This window comes from Vulpes lagopus, chromosome 11, assembly GCF_018345385.1.
Source record: "Vulpes lagopus strain Blue_001 chromosome 11, ASM1834538v1, whole genome shotgun sequence".
Classification (NCBI taxonomy): domain Eukaryota; kingdom Metazoa; phylum Chordata; class Mammalia; order Carnivora; family Canidae; genus Vulpes; species Vulpes lagopus.
In genome coordinates this window covers 49,415,129-49,431,211 of record NC_054834.1, presented here as the reverse complement: position 1 = coordinate 49,431,211, position 16,083 = coordinate 49,415,129, and the positions used below count along the sequence as shown (strand labels likewise).

Below are 16,083 nucleotides of genomic sequence, written 5' to 3'. Positions count from 1 at the left end.
CCCCGCCTGTTCCTGTCCCTCTTGCACCCATCACTGGCTGCCAGTGATGGCCAATTATGGGCCTGATGCTCCAGTGCAAATCTATTTTCAGGATAAGTTGAATTGGCAGGTGAGTTGTTATACACTCCTTAGTAGATTCCAACTTCTGTGCCACTGTCCTGTTGTCTATATCAAACAACACATTTTCTGGGGTCTGATGAGCATTGGCATTGGGTGCCTTAACCCAGCCTTTGGTTCATCCCGCAGCGCCAGTTCTGCTTACCAAAAGTGGCCTACTAGGCACTCTCATTCCACACCCAGCTCCATGCCAGCGAGCCAGCTTCTTACCCATTAAAAGTTTGAGAATAGGTTGAGATCATTTCAGCCCCATGACTTCTAATCCTTCACTTTACCAGATAAAACTGCGTGGGTTCATGTGTGAGAGTGCCAGCTATCCTGAGGGAAACTTCAGAGGGAACCAGCTACTAGATTGTTTGATTAATCTCTCCCCATTATACTCTGGTCAGATGACCTATTTGCACTTCAGGACCACTACAGACCTCCACCAGTTTCCTCTGGGTTCAGGGTAGGGGTAGGCATAGGAGTACATTAGGACGGGGTAGGGGTAAGCATCGGGGTAGGGGTAAGGTATGTTTAGGGGTATAAATGGGGTAGGGGTAGGATTAAGTTTAGTGTTTAGGTTTATGGGTTGGTGTGGGGGTAGTATGAGGGATAGGAAATTGAGTAGGAGAATAGTTAGGGTATGAGTAGGGTTATGGTTAGGATAGGTGTAGAAGTAAGTGTAGGAGTAGGGTTATGGGTAAGATACAGTTAGGCATAGTAGTAGGGTAGGTATACAAGTAGCAGTAGTGGTTGGTTAGGTCTAGGTTTATGGTTAGAAAAGGTGTAGGGGTACTGGTAGGAGTAGGGTTAGGGGTAGGGTTAAGGGTAGAAGTTGGTATAGGGTTAGCGGTAGCGGTAGGTGTAAGGTTATAAGTAGAGGTAGGGGTAGGGTAGGGGTAGGGATTGGATGTAGGGGTGGTGTTGTATTAGGATTATGGTAGGGTTAGAGATAGGGTAGGGGTAGTGGTAGGAGTATCATTAGGGGTAGGTTTGGGGTAGGGGTATGTGAAGGGGTAAGAGTAGGAGTAGGGTTGGGGTAGGGCTGGGTTAAGGTGAGATAGATGTAGGGGTATGGGTAGGAATAGGAGTATGGGTAGAGTTAATAGTAGGTGTAGTGTTAGCATTAGAGTTAAAGGTAGGTGTAGGGTATGGGTAGGCGTAGGGATAGAGTTAGAGGTAAGGATACATGTAGGGGTAGGGGTAGGATTAGGGGTGGTTTGGGGTAGGTGTAGAGTTAGAGGAATGTGTAGGGTTATGTGTAGGAGTATATTACAGGTAGAAGTAAGTTAGGGTTAGGGTATAGTTAGGGGTAGTTGTAGGGGTAGTATTAGGGGCAGGGAAACTAGTAGGGGTAGAGGTATGGAGGTGTGGAGTTATGGTTATGATAAGGTGTATGTGTAGGAGTAGTGATAAGAGTAACTTTAGGGGTAGGAGTGGGATTAAGTTTAGGGGTAGGATAGATTTAGTGGTATGGATATGAGTACAAGTTGGCGTAGGGTATGGTAGAGTTTTGATTAGGATTAGGTATACATGGAGGTGTACGGGTATGAATAGGGTTAGGGGTAGATTTATGGGTAGGGTAGGTGTAGTGTTAGGGGTAGATGTAGGGGTAGTAGTAGTTTTAGGGCTGGGGTTGGGGTAGGTTTAGAGTAGGGGTAGTGTTAGGTGTAGCCATCGGTTAAGAGTAGGGATTGGGGTAGGGTAGAGATAGTGTTAAGGGTTGGGTTAGGGGTAGGCATATGCATAGGGTTAGGAATTGGGTAAAGGTAGGTGTACAGGTAGGGTAGAGTGAATGTTTATGTTAGATGTAGGGGTAGGGGTCATGGTAGTAATAGAGTTAGGGTTAGAAATAAAGGTATGGGTATGGTTAAGGGTCAGGGTAGTGGTAATGGTAGGAGTACCGTAGAGGCTGTGGTAGGGGTAGGAGTAGTGTTTAGGTAGGGGTAGGGTAATGGTTAGGGTTAGTGTAGGGGTAGGGATGGTGGTAGGTGTAGGAGTAGGATTAGCGGCAGGTGTAGGGGTGGGTTTAGGTAGAATTGTGTAGGGTTAGAGGTAGGTGTAGGGTTAGGGGTAGGATAGTGTTAGGGGTGAGAGTAGGGTTTAGGGTAGGGGTAGTGGTAGGTTTAGTATTAGGTATAAGCATAGGGTTAGGAGTAGCATTATGGATGGGGTAGGGGTAGCAGTAGTGGTAGGGGTAGTGGTAGGTTTAGGATTGGTGCTAGGGGTAGGTTTATGGTTAGGGATTTGGGTAGGAAAGGGTTAGGATTAGGTTAGGGTTGGAGGTAGGTGTATGGTTAGGGTTAAGAGTAGGGAAAGGGTAGGTGTAGGTGTAGGCATAGGCTTGGGGTAGGTTTAGGCATAGCATTAGGTTAGGGGTAGGATTAGGTAGATGGGTAAGGGTAGGGGTATGGATATAGGTAAGGAAGTGGTAGGGGTATGTGTAGGTTAGGGGTTGAGGTAGGGGTAGGATATGTTTAGTGGTATAGATAGGGGTAGGAGTAGAGGTAAGATTAAGTTTAGTATTAGGGTAGGGTTAGGGGTGGTATAGGGATAGTGGTAGTGTTAGGGGTATGTATACAAGTAGGGGTAGGGGTAGGGCATGGATGGGGGAGGGGGAAGGGTATATGTAGAGGGCAGTTTAGCAGTAGTGGTAGTAGTAGTGTTAGGGGTAGGATTTAGGTATAGGTTTAGGTGTAGGAGTAGGATTTGGGATAGGGGTAGTAGGGTTAGGGGTTGTGGTAGGTATAGGAGTAGGGTTAGCAGTAGGTATAGGGGTAGGCTTAGGGTAGGGTTAGGATTAAGGGTAGGGTAGTGGCAGAAGTGGGTTAGGGGTAGTGGTAGGGTTAATAGTAGGTGTAGGCCTAGGGTTAGAGATACATTACAGTTAGGGTATGGGTAGGGATAGTGGTGGGTTTATTTTTTTTAAAGATTTATTTATTCATGATAGACACACACACACACACACACACACACACACACACAGAAAGAAAGAGAGAGAAAGAAAGAGAAAGAGAGAGGCAGAGGGAGAAGCAGGCTCCATGCAGGGAGCCCGACGCGGGACTGAATCCCAGGTCTCCAGGATCACACCCCAGGCTGCAGGCGGCACTAAACCGTTGTGCCACTGGGGCTGCTCATAGTGGTGGTTTTAGAGTTGGTGTTAGGGGTAGGTTTATCATTAAGGATATGGGTAGGAAAGGGTTAAGGTTAGGTGTAGGGTTAGAAGTAGGTGTATTATTAGGGGGAAGAGTAGGGATTAGGTAGGGACAGGCATGGTGTTGGTCTTAGATTTAGGGGTAGCATTAGGGGTAGGAGTAGGATTAGGTAGATGGTTAGGGGTAGGGGTACAGATGGGAAATGGTAGGGTTAGGGGTAGGGGTATGCATAGTGTTAGGGGTAGGAGTAGGAATAGGAATAGGAGTCAGGTTAGGGGTAGGGGTATGGGTACATGTGGGGTTAGGCATAGGGGTTGGGGTAGGTGTAGGGGTAGGTTAAGGGGTAGATGTAAGGGTAGGGGTAGATTTAGGTTTATGGGTAGCTCTCTGAATCAAGGTTTCCTTGAATGTAACTTTCAACTATCCCCTCTTATAACGGCGTTAAAACCTATCTCGAAAGGAGTTGTGAAGGCACAATGCAAATGCGTTGTACTTTCCTCTGAGAGACAAGCATTCCTGGAATATAGCTTTCAACTAGTCCCCATCTTAAGGGAGTTAGAACCTATCTCAACAGTGGGTGTAGAGGCACAATGGAAATGCACTGTGCTTAACTGTGGGGAAAAAAACTTTCCTTAAACACAGCACTCAACTAGTCTTTAATATAAGGAAGTTGCACAGCAGAGTCCTGGTGAGGGGCAAGGAGAGACAGGGTTAGCTTACTTTGCCTTTGGCCTGGTTCTGGCCACACAAACCTGGAGGCTTCAGAGTAGCTTCACAGGCCTTATTAGTGTTCTGATCCTTCCTTGTCTTCTTTATGTCCTATCTCAGATCCTTGACCCCAGAGAGAGAGAGAGAGAAGCTGTGTGGCATTGTGGCCAAGAACATGAGATTTGTAATCCAACAACCATTCATGGAGCCAATATTTAGCCATCATGTGGCTGGCTAGCTGCTTGGGATACATCAATGAGTAAAGTATCTGAAATCCCTGCGTGGCTCAGCAACTTATTATGCAACCTTGCTGAGCCTCAGGCTTTGGGTCTGTAAAACAGAAACAACTAAAAGTGCAAGAATGTATAAAGGTCTGGCCTCACGCAGTGATGAGGAGCTGTGATCACACTTGTGCTCATTGTTGTCATTTGAAGTTCCACTCTGAGTACAGGAGCAGGGAGTGTGGTCTGTTTTATTTATCTCTGTGTCCCTTGTGCCTAGGACAACGCTTGACATTCAGATGCTCAAACACAAAGGACAAATCAGTATGTGGCTCCTCATTCAGGGGTTCCCAACCTAAGGATGTGGAATAAATGAATACTGAGAACTCCTCCCTCCAGCCAGGATTACAGGTTTGCTTCCCCCACCAGAAGCTGCCTTGCTCAAGTCCAAGTCCTCCTGTTACTCCCTACACTCTTGGCACTTAAGTAGGGAACACTTTTCACTAAATGTATCTGTATTTATTTCTTTTTGCTGCTCTACACAATTTATCTCTGATAAGACTGGAAATTTCCAAAGGCAGAGGGCAGGGCACCCTGCTAAGCTCTATGGCACTTTGTACAAATTTGGAAAAGTCAGGGCAGCCTGGGTAGCTCAGCAGTTTAGCGCTGCCTTCAGGCCAGGGTGTGATCCTGGAGACGCGGGATTGAGTCCCACATCAGGCTCCCTGCATGGAGCCTCCTTCTCCCTCTGCCTGTGTCTCTGCCTCTCTCTCTCTCTCTCCTCTCTGTGTATTCTCATGAATAAATAAATCTTTTAAAAAAATTTTTGGAAAAGTCACCCTCTGGCCAGAAGCAGTCCTGGGCACACAGTGCAGAGAGTAGAAGGCCAATTTGTAAAGAGGAGAAAGGCCTCCCTTCTCCCCGCATGGATCCAGGGCACACAGCCTGGAGAACACAGTGCTGGTAGGACTTCAGGGCCCTCACCTCTCAGCTGAACATCTCTGGGTTTTTTCCAGCTGGGCTGGGCTTGCTTCCCTCCGGACCCACACAGATAGGGGTGCAGGGACTGGGCTCAGTGTGAATTATGGATGCATGACTCAGTCCCCAAAGATGTGTCCCTTATTTGTGAAAGAGCCACAGAAGTCTAAGATGTTCTACCCCAGCTGGTACACTAAGACGTGGGCTCCCCAAAATTAAAAAGCATTTTTATTTAGAGTTTTTGTTTATTTGTTTATTAAAAAATAATATGGGGCAGCCCCGGTGGCTCAGCGGTTTAGCACCACCTTTGGCCCGGGGTGAGATCCTAGAGACCCGGGATCGAGTCCCACGTTGGGTTCCCTGCATGGAGCCTGCTTCTCCCTCTGCCTGTGTCTCTGCCTCTCTCTCATATGAATAAATAAATAAATAAAATTTTAAAAATAATATGGTTGTTCTTAACTTTTAAAATGTAGAGTGGACTTATAAAAACCCTCTGGACTGCTCTGCCAGAGTGATCTGGGCAGGAAACCTCACCCCCACCCCAGTCTGAAACCAAACCTGCCTTTTCCAGGGGCTGGGGTAGGGACGGAGGCAGCTCTGCCCCAAGGGACATCCCTTGTTACCAACTTTCTGAGCTTCCACCTCCGAAAGCACCCTCCAGAAGGTCAATTAGAGTGACCCGGAAGGAGAATTTACCCATTGTCTTGAAGAAAATGGGATGGGGGTGTGAAGGAAGCAAGAAGTCATTTTCACTGGACATTCCAGCTCAAAGACAGCCTCCCTACTAGTCACTGCTTTGTTTGATGTTGTGATATTGGTTTGCTGTATTTAACATCAGCCAAGATGCTATGCAGAAATACTTTCCCCTCAGCATTGGTACGAGACAGGAAAATAAACAAGCAAAGAAACAAAAAGTCCTGGCTACTCTGCACCCTGCTTGGTTATCCTACTTTTTGTTGCCATTAGGGCCTCAAGGCTCAAAAGAGGCCACCTGGGGGTGCTGGTGGCTAAGTGGGTTGAGCATCAGACTTTGGCTGGGGTTATGATCTCAAAATCTAGATGGAGCCCCTCATGGGGCTTCTGCTTCTCCCTCTCCCTCTGCCCCTTCTCCCTCTCTCAAAAAAATAAATAAAATATTTTTTAAAAAGGCCACCTGACAGGGACTGTGGATGGGGAGTCCTGCCTCACCCCTGTAGCTACTCACCACATTCAATTCAGCTGCTGGCCCACTCTCCCCCACCTCTTGGAGAGGGGGTTGTCATGTCCTGTGATCTTCTTGTAAGAGCCATGGAAGTCGTAGGCCTTCATGAGGTTAATGAAATCTAGGTTCCTGCAGGAGGTGTGGAGGGAGGAGTGAGAGGCTAGTGAGCAGTCCCTCCTTGCTCCTTTCTGCCCTCATTGCAAGGCTGAGGAGGGGCCCTCATGGTAAGAGGCAGGGATGCAGGCTCACCCCGGGTTTTTTTTAAAGATTTTTTTATTTATTCATTCATGACAGAGAGAGAGAGCGAGAGAGAGAGAGAGAGAGAGAGAGAGAGAGAGAAAGAGAGAGAGAGGCAGACACAGGCAGAGGGAGGAGCAGGCTCCATGCAGGGAGCCCGACATGGGACTCCATCCTGGGTCTCCAGGATCACACACTGGGCTGAAGGCGGCGCTAAACCACTGGGCTACCAGGGCTGCTGCCCTCACCCCAGGGGTTTTTAAAGAGGTGATCAGATAGCACTCCCTAGTTTCCCCCAAGCCCCCAATATTGAGGCCATGGTCATTCAGACTGTGAGGGTGCCAGCTCCCACAAGCCCCTGCAGGACATCTCTTACCATTTGGGAGGGAAATAATGTGCACACGAATCACCTGGGAACCTCATTCAAACCCAGGCTCTAATTTAGGAGATCCCACACTGCTAATAGGCACCTAGGCACATGCTCAACACCTCAGGGAGCAGAAATCTAGATGACTCGTCCTCTTGCCTTCACTCTTGCCCTCCCAGGGTCCTTGATGTTAAAACTGAATTCCCCGGGGGGTGGGGGTGAATGGGTGAGGGACACTGACGGGGGCACTTGGGGCACTTGACAGGATGAGCACTGGGTGTTATTCTGTATGTTGGAAAATTGAATACCAATAAAAAATAAATTTATTATTTAAAAAAAAACTGAATTCCCAAGGCAAAGGGCAAGTGTCCCAAAAGAGAGAATCGGAGTGGACATAGTGAGCCAATCCTTCCTGGATCTGCTGGCAGAAGGGTCGGACTTCCCCAAAATAATACCTTGCAGGTGAGCACCTGCTCTACTCCTGGGGCAGCTCAGCCTGCCATGGCCTCTCCCACCTCAGAGAGCACGGGTTCCATACCATCTGCCTGAGACCCACTGAACAATTTTATTCACCTTGTATTCAGCATCTATGTCCTTCCTCGTGGCAGGAACTGCTGCGCTCAAAAGGAGGCGTTCCTTCCCCAAAGCCTGGGCTTCTTGTTGAAAGGCTTTGGCCAGGTCCTGTGGGAGCAGCTTAGAGTAAATATAGAGGCAGGAACCAGGCTGGCCCTTGGGGGCCCCAAGCAGATGTTCACTCTTGGGATTCTGAAAACTGATGGCAGGGCTGGTCTGTAGTATGTAAATATAGGAATCAGAGTACCCTGGGGACAGAGCAGCACCCATGTGTCTTGTGAGGCCACTGATCTGGGCACCCCGGGCCAACTGGGTGACCCCCTCCCACTCCCAGCCATACCTGCACCAGGGCTGTTAAGTGCTGCTTGTCTGAAGGTGGGCTCCCTCGGCTTCCTGGGTACTCTCAGTCAAGATCAAGGCCATCAAAACCATATTTGCGCAGAAACTTAATGGCTGAGTTGACAAAGGTCTGGCAGTTATTGACTGTAGCCACCCTATCTGTGAACCTTTGGTGGTGGTGGGGGGGGGGCGATGTAGGGCAGTGTGGACCTTCCTTGCTGATAGGAGGCTACTCTGTCCCTCGGAGGCAAGTGAGAAACTACTCGGGATATTTGTGGCTAGCTGTTCAAACCAGGAGGATACTGGGAGGACTGTTTCAGATGCTGCTGTGATACTCACTGTGGAGTTACTGGCCTGGCCTAGGACAAGAGACAATCTATAAGTGTTTCTTGCCCCCAGGGCACATTGACTTGCCTGGAGTTCTGCTTCCCAAAACTTTCCTTCCAGCAGCCGGCTGTCATATGTGTCCCTGCTCAGGGGATTGTTTTACCCTGAATCAGAGCTGGCTGTCACCCCAGCATGGAAGTTTAGGAAGGAAGAGCAATCAGTTTCTAAAATAAACAGAAGTATAGCAAGGTTAGGAAGGATATGGGTAACCCGAGAGCCTACTGCTCTCATTCCCTGGTAGGTTAACATGGTCATTTTCTTCAAACTCACATTTGTCAAATGCCTTGTGCTATTACTAGCTCAGAGCTCCTGGAAATTCCAAGCTGCCCCAGGAACCCCCTTCCCACATCCTTCTGATTCCCAGGATCCTGATAAGAAGTGTCACAAGAAAAAAAAAAAAAAAAGAAGTGTCTCAAGGTTTTTTATAGACTGATCATATTTTGATTGGTTTTCTATTGATTTATTAATTTAAATAACAACAATACTTCTTAAGTGAGACCCATATCCCCAAGCTAAGGTCCTCTGTATTCCAACAAAAAATCTGCATATAAACAGTACTTGGGGAAAGTAGGTCATAAATTTCATCAGGTTTTCAAAACGGCTCATGATCCAAAAAATTTTAGAAAGAGTAGTTTAGAATCCGTGAATCTTATATTCTAGACTTTCTAGGAAAAGTCTAATTTCGGATATCTCATTTCATTATCTCTATAATCCCTCAGAAATGCCCTAGAAATGCCAAATTTTTGGCAGTCAAGCCCACTCTCACAAACTGCCTTTGACACCCAGAAGTGCAACAAAAATTCTCAGATAAGATATCCTTTCAGAATATCAGAAAGGGAGACAGAACATGAAAGAGTCCTAACTCTGGGAAACGAACTATGGGTGGTGGAAGGGGAGGTGGGCGGGGGTTAGGGGTGATTGGGTAATGGTCACTGAAGTGGGCACTTGACAGGATGAGCACTGGGTGTTATTCTATATGTTGGCAAATTGAACACCAATAAAAAATAAATTTATATATATATAAAAAGATATCCTTTCAGAGCTCAGGAAATATATAGACACTATATGTTGTCTGGGAATCATTGGGACTCTCCTTCTACCCATTTTGTGGAGGAAGAGACTGAGGCCTGGAAAGAGGCCAAATCTCTCCTGTGGTCCTGGCAAGATGGGATGTGTAACAGCCCGGAGCTAAGCACCCTCCATGGCCTTCCTGATGAGGTACCAGAGCCCAAAAGGAAGGTCAGCCCCCAGAGTCCAGTCTCCCCTCCTGATCACCCCACTCTGACTATACTACAGCCTGGCCTGATTCTCTGGCCAGGGTTTTCTGGGGAGCAGAGTCAAATCCCCACCCAGTGGCTCTGCTGTACAGATGCCCATTCCCAACTCACTTCTGGGTGCTAAAGTTCCAGCCCCGGATGGAAAACAGTGTCTTCAGCTTGGGGTTCCTAGGAAAGATAAAACAAATGCTGGAATTTATGGAATTTAGTGCCCAGCCAGCAACCAGGGCTCACCTCATTGACTGGGAAAGCAAGGAACAGTGGGTCTTCTGATGGGTGCTGATGGGGTGGGGGTTGTGTAAGTCCCTATACACAGAACCTGGATTGGGGGAGCTCTAGATTGGGAAAGAAGGGGCATGTTCCTGACTTCAAGGGCCTCCTATCTGGCTGGGGGGATATACACATAAAGAATGCAGGAAACCATAGATGGGGGTGGATCTGCAGAGAGGCTTTCTCACGGTGGTGATAGACTTGAGCTGAAGGATGGATAGATGTTAGGAGGAAGAAGATAATCATTCCCAGCAGAGGGAAATGGTTTCCCAACCCAGACCCCACTTAGCCCTAAACTAGAAGGGCTGTTAAGGAGTCCCTATCTACACCTACATCTTCCATATAAGCATGGGAAAGCCCAGAGAGGTGATGCCACTTGCCCAAAGCCACATAGCAGGTTGGTAGAGGATTGAAGAGCTGGGGAAGAAGAGGTACCTGCTTTCTCTACCTCCCAACCCCCTCCAGAGCAGCTCACATCTTCAGGCCATTGAACTCCTGGTAGAACACCTCGTCATCCCACTCTATAGAGCTGAGCTGATGAGTGTTCATGCCTGCAAAGGCATAGATGAGGTGGGTGCACAGATTCGGGTTCATACCCTTGGGCAAGAAGCAAGCAGCCTCCTGTCTATACTTGACCCAGATGGTGAACTAGCAGACCAGCTTGGTGGCATAATCTGGCCATTTGGGACAAGAAAATAAATGACAGCCATAAGGGTAGGCGGAGACTGGCACTCATTGCCCAGGGCAGAACCTACATAATGCCTGGTATTAAACGTAACACTTGATCTGCTGAAGGCAGGGAGGCAGAACATTCAAAATGCAGCTTGGAATACTTCAGAAGTTTAATTAAAGTGCAAATACATGAAGTAGCAGAGAAAAGGCCTCAGTTACTGCTCTGGGTTTATGTTTTAGTCGTGCTTTAAAAAGTTTTGCATCTGGGGATCCCTGGGTGGCTCAGCGGTTTAGCACCTGCCTTCGGCCTGGGGCACGATCCTGTAGTCCCGGGATCGAGTCCCACGTCGGGCTCCGGCATGGAGCTTGCTTCTCCCTCCTCCTGTGTCTCTGCCTCTCTCTCTCTCTTTCTATGTCTATCATAAATAAATAAATAAATAAATAAATCTTTAAAAAAATAAATAAAGATATAAAGTTTTACATCTACTTGTTATTTCTTTCAGAGAATCTATTATTAATATCATTGATAAGGATCTAAAAACAAACTTGTTTTATCTAGGAAAAGGAAGCTTGTTTCTAGCACATGAGAAAATGCTCTGCATCAATGGCCATCAGGGAAATACAAATCAAAACCACAATGAGATACCACCTCACACCAGTGAGAATGGGGAAAATTAACAAGGCAGGAAACAACAAATGTTGGAGAGGATGCAGAGAAAAGGGAACCCTCTTTTTTTTTTTTTTTTATGATAGTCACACAGGGAGAGAGAGAGAGAGAGAGGCAGAGACACAGGCAGAGGGAGAAGCAGGCTCCATGCACTGGAAGCCCGATGTGGGATTCGATCCTGGGTCTCCAGGATCGCGCCCTGGGCCAAAGGCAGGCGCCAAACCGCTGCGCCACCCAGGGATCCCCAAAAAGGAACCCTCTTGCACTGTTGGTGGGAATGTGAACTGGTGCAGCCACTCTGGAAAACTGTGTGGAGGTTCCCCAAAGAGTTAAAAATAGATCTGCCCTACGACCCAGCAATTGCACTGCTGGGGATTTACCCCAAAGATACAGATGCAATGAAACACTGGGACACCTGCACCCCGATGTCTAGCAGCAATGTCCACAATAGCCAAACTGTGGAAGGAGCCAAGGTGTCCATCGAAAGATGAATGGATAAAGAAGATGTGGTCTATGTATACAATGGAATATTCCTCAGCCATTAGAAACGACAAATACCCACCATTTGCTTTGACATGGATGGAACTGGAGGATATTATGATGAATGAAATAAGTCAGTCGGAGAAGGACAAACATTATATGGTCTCATTCACTTAGGGAATATAAAAAATAGTGAAAGGGAATAAAGGGGAAAGGAGAAACAATAAGTGGGAAATATCAGAAAGGGAGACAGAACATGAGAGACTCCTAACTCTGGGAAACGAACTAGGGGTGGTGGATGGGGAGGTGGGCGGGGGGTGGGGGTGACTGGGTGGTGGGCACTGAGGTGGGCACTTGACAGGATGAGTACTGGGTGTTATTCTGTATGTTGACAAATTGAACACCAATAAAAAATAAATTTATTTTAAAAAAAAGAAAAAAAAGGAAGCTTGTTTCTGGAATCCCCAGAATATTTGGGAATTTTTGCAATGGGGAGCATCTGTTCTTATTGGGCTGATCTAGCAGTGAAGGCTCCCTCAGAGGCTGGCACTGTGCTAGGTTGACCAGATAACCAGACAGCAAGAATGTAGAATCTTTATTCTTACATCTGATAGAAATTCACTTTGGGTGAATTGCCTCTTCAGCTCTGGCCAAGGATCTTCATCTGAAAATGACTGTGTGGTCTCTGAGGTCTCTTCCAGAATTTGTGGTCTATGAGGGTACAGTTTGCATGAGCCAACATTTTATGCCAGGGATGTGGCATAATGGTGAGTTTGTACTGCAGCAAACCTATGGCCAGTATCTAGACCCTAGGACTTCCTTTAGAGCCAATGGGGTCTCTCTGCAGTCCCTTCCGGCTTCCATGTGGCTAGTGAGAGGTCAGGGGAAGGAGTAAGGGTGGTTATAGGAGGCTGTGTGGAAACCCAGAGCATGAAAGGTTGTCTGGGATTCCCTTGGGCAGACCAATGGCTTCTGAAGGAGAAGCTGGCATTCTTGGGTGTTCACTAGCTCTAGCCAGAGACCACCCAGGTATAGAACTTGCCAGTGGCGGCTGGGAGTGTAGCCTGCAGTGATATAGGAGGAGGATTGGTGAACTCCCCAAATCAAACGGTTAACCCAGGAACAACGCATCCTAGGACTATCTAGGAAGATACCTGGTGGCTCTTCTCACATTATATCTTGCTATATCTAATATCATGCATGGATTTTATTACTATAGAGGCAATAAAGTGTAGTGGGTAAAAGCAGGGTCTCTGGAATTTTAATGCCTGCGTTGAAATCCAAACTCTGCAACTTTCCAGCCAGGTAAACTCAACTTCCTCCTCCATACCATGAGAATGATCATTGTTCCTACCTCAAAGGACTGTTGTATAGATAGAGTTAATATATTAAATATTCAGAATACTGCTAGCATATAGTAAGCTCTGTTCTTAGTGCTTTACATATAGTAACCCTTCATTCACACAAAACTCTGTTAATATATATACCACACCACCTCAGTGCCCGTCACCCAGTCACCCCATCCCTCCACCCACCTCCCCTGCCACTACCCCTTGTTCGTTTCCCAGAGTTAGGAGTTTCTCATGTTTTGTCACCCTCTTTGATTTTTCCCACTCATTTTATCTTCTTTCCCCTATGATCCCTTTCACTATATTTTATATTCCCCATATGAGTGAAACCATGTGATGATTGCCCTTCTGAAGGAAATCCCTCCCTGTCTCAGCAGCAGCTCACTAAGCACTGCTTACAGCCAATGAGAAACCACCACAATCTGAGACACTTGTCCTCTTCCAGTGAACTTTTGTTTAAAATAACCCTTCCTTATTTCCCCCTAAAACTTAATAAAAACTGACCTTCTTTTTGTCTCTTTGGACTTTCCTATGGTTCACCATAGTGTGCATGTCCCGAATTGTGATTCCTCTGCTATCCCCCAAATAAACTCACTTTGCCAGCAAAAAAATATATACATATATCACACCATGCCATATGCCCAGAAATAGCTTGAACTGCAGCTTTTGAGGAAACCTTCAACCTTTCTTCCCCATGTTTGTTATTTCTGTGACCCCTGACTGTTGTCTCCTGTGAGACCAAGAGGAGAAATATCTTTAATGTCACAGCCCAGCCTCAGGATGAGGGTCTGAGGAGCCAGCATTCCTGGGCCACTGACACACAGAGAGTGGAGCGCGGTGGGGCGGGAAGTGAATCCCAGAATCCAAGTTGAACATCCCCTAGAGATCTCTCTCCTGTCTGACATGGGAAGTCACCCCTCTTGGCTCCTTGGAGCCCTACAAGCAATCAATCCGGCAGAAACAGGAGCGAGTATTTTGTCCATGCTGAGCTAAGGGGCTGGGGGATGGACATGGAGCTGGGTAAGACCTATGATCCTTGCCTCCAGTAGCTCCCAGCCTGGTCGGGGAGATATCTATGCCAATAATTAACAACACTGGCATACCTACTGGAAAATGTGTTCAGGTCTGTGGGAGCACAGAGATTGGAGCAAGTGGTCTTCATGAAAAACCTCAGCGTGGTTGACATTTAAACTGGCCCCATGGACATGCAATTCAGCCAGTGGGTAAGATGACAAGAAACTTCCCTGAAAAAATATCAGGACTGTTTGGGGGCACAAGGACACTTATGAAGGGCTGAGTTTGGAAGAGGAACCCGGCAGAAATCTGATAAAAGCTCTTGGGGTGGGGTGGGGTTGGGGTGGAGTCGGGTGTGGGGAGGGTAGCAGAACCCAGGAATCCAGGGCTAGCCTTAAGAAAGGCATCACTTACCCTCCCACCCTCAAAAAAAAAAGGGGGCACCTGGATGCCTTAGTTGAGCATTCAACTCTTGATCTCAGCTCAGGTCTTGATCTCAGGGTCGTGAGTTCAAGCCCCACATGGAGCTCCACGCTTGGTGTGGAGCCTACTTAAAACAAATAAACAAAACAACAAAAAGAAAGGTGCCACTTACCACATTGGATGGTCAGAAAAACTATCAAACCTGAAGCACCATGAGAGAGAAGGCAGGGATTAGGAGATCATTTGCATTTTCCCCGACTCCTGTCTGCCTATTGAAGCTCAGGAGGTAGAGATGGTCACAGAGGGGTAGGCCAAGCTGGTTTCCTACAAATCAATCTTCCTCTGTCCAAAAGGGACCCAAGAGGGCACTGTGTCCATCCCTTCACCCAGGCCAGACAGCAGGGGCCTCTCCAGAGCAGATGGAATTACTGTGAGCTAAGGCTGCCCCTCCCTAGAGCATCTGTGGAGGGCGGTGTGTATTTAGGAAGATTCTAGGAAAACCCTTGATTTGTGAGGTTTCAGAAAGTTTCTCTTTTGAAACAAGCAGTAAAGCTGTCCTGGGGCTGAAAGAGCCCTTTAGGAAGGGCTAGGCTAGAGATGCCATCTCTCAAGGAGGCTCCTATGCCTGGGCTCATGGCTACTAGTTACCAACTTCCTGCTGCTTTCCTGCTGCTCCCCCTTGCACTAGGGCTTACTTGAGTTACCAGCATCCTTGAAGATCTAGGGCCTGGCAAGACTCCATTAAAAAGATGTGTTTCACCTTTCTGGTGACCTTGAGTTTTCCTCTTAACCCAATAGAGCCTGCGTGAAAACTGGCAAGGACACCCAAAGTCATGGCCCTCAGGTGTCCTCTTTCTTGCAGGACAACTAACATGGGGTTGGGGAAGAACCTGCTAGCAGTGGGTGTCTTTTGGAAAAGGCCAAATGCAGAAGCTTAAGAATATGGCAAAGATAAGACCACCCACTCCAGTGGTGTTCACTGACTCTGGGCTTCCAGGACAGGAGGAGCAAAGGTCCATTTCAGCCTGGAGAAAAAAAGCCTTTACTTGCAACACAAAGGCTCTTGGATTGAAAGAGCCCAAGGGAGCCCCCAGGAATGGAGGCAGAGGGAAGAACTGAATGACCCTCTGATGTTCTCCCGAACACTCCTGCCTCCTTGCAGATGGCACCAACGAGCCACCTAATAATGTACACATCCTCACCTCCTCATGGCTCCCAGGGCCCAACCCACCATCCCCAACAGTGTCTACTCACCTGCCCAGGCCACAGACAGTGCCATGGTGCTGGCTTGACTCTGGACTCCAGCCTGTGTCACTGGCTCTCTAGGTGTGTTCTCCTTTTATCAGGCCTCCCTGTTAGACCTAGCCTGGAGTGTTGAAATCTGGGGGTCAGAGGGGAGGAGAGAGGGGCTTGGGTGTGGTGTGAAGGGCTAAGGTGTCACAGAGCATGGATTGGGCAAATATGGTACAATGGTCTTTAGCAATTTTCTGGAACAATCACGGAGTGTAGACTGGGCCCTTAGCATGACCAAACTGGGATGCAGAAGAGAGGGAAGCAGGAAGCATTTCTAAGCTTCCTTCTGGACAAGCACTGTTCCCATTTCCTTGGTGTGAGTTGATGAAAACCATGAGTGACCCATAACTCAATGGGCTTGAGAGGAGGAGGA

General features: G+C 47.5%; 1 protein-coding gene across 1 annotated transcript; it reads right to left on the bottom strand.

The window, feature by feature from the left end:
• Positions 1-2,945: 2,945 nt before the first annotated feature.
• Positions 2,946-15,696, bottom strand: CHIT1 (chitinase 1). The gene is given in 8 exon segments (XM_041722351.1): positions 2,946-2,963; positions 6,366-6,400; positions 6,403-6,491; positions 7,523-7,647; positions 7,880-8,045; positions 9,654-9,710; positions 10,288-10,486; positions 15,672-15,696. Coding segments are annotated over 8 exon segments (714 nt in total).
• Positions 15,697-16,083: the final 387 nt, after the last annotated feature.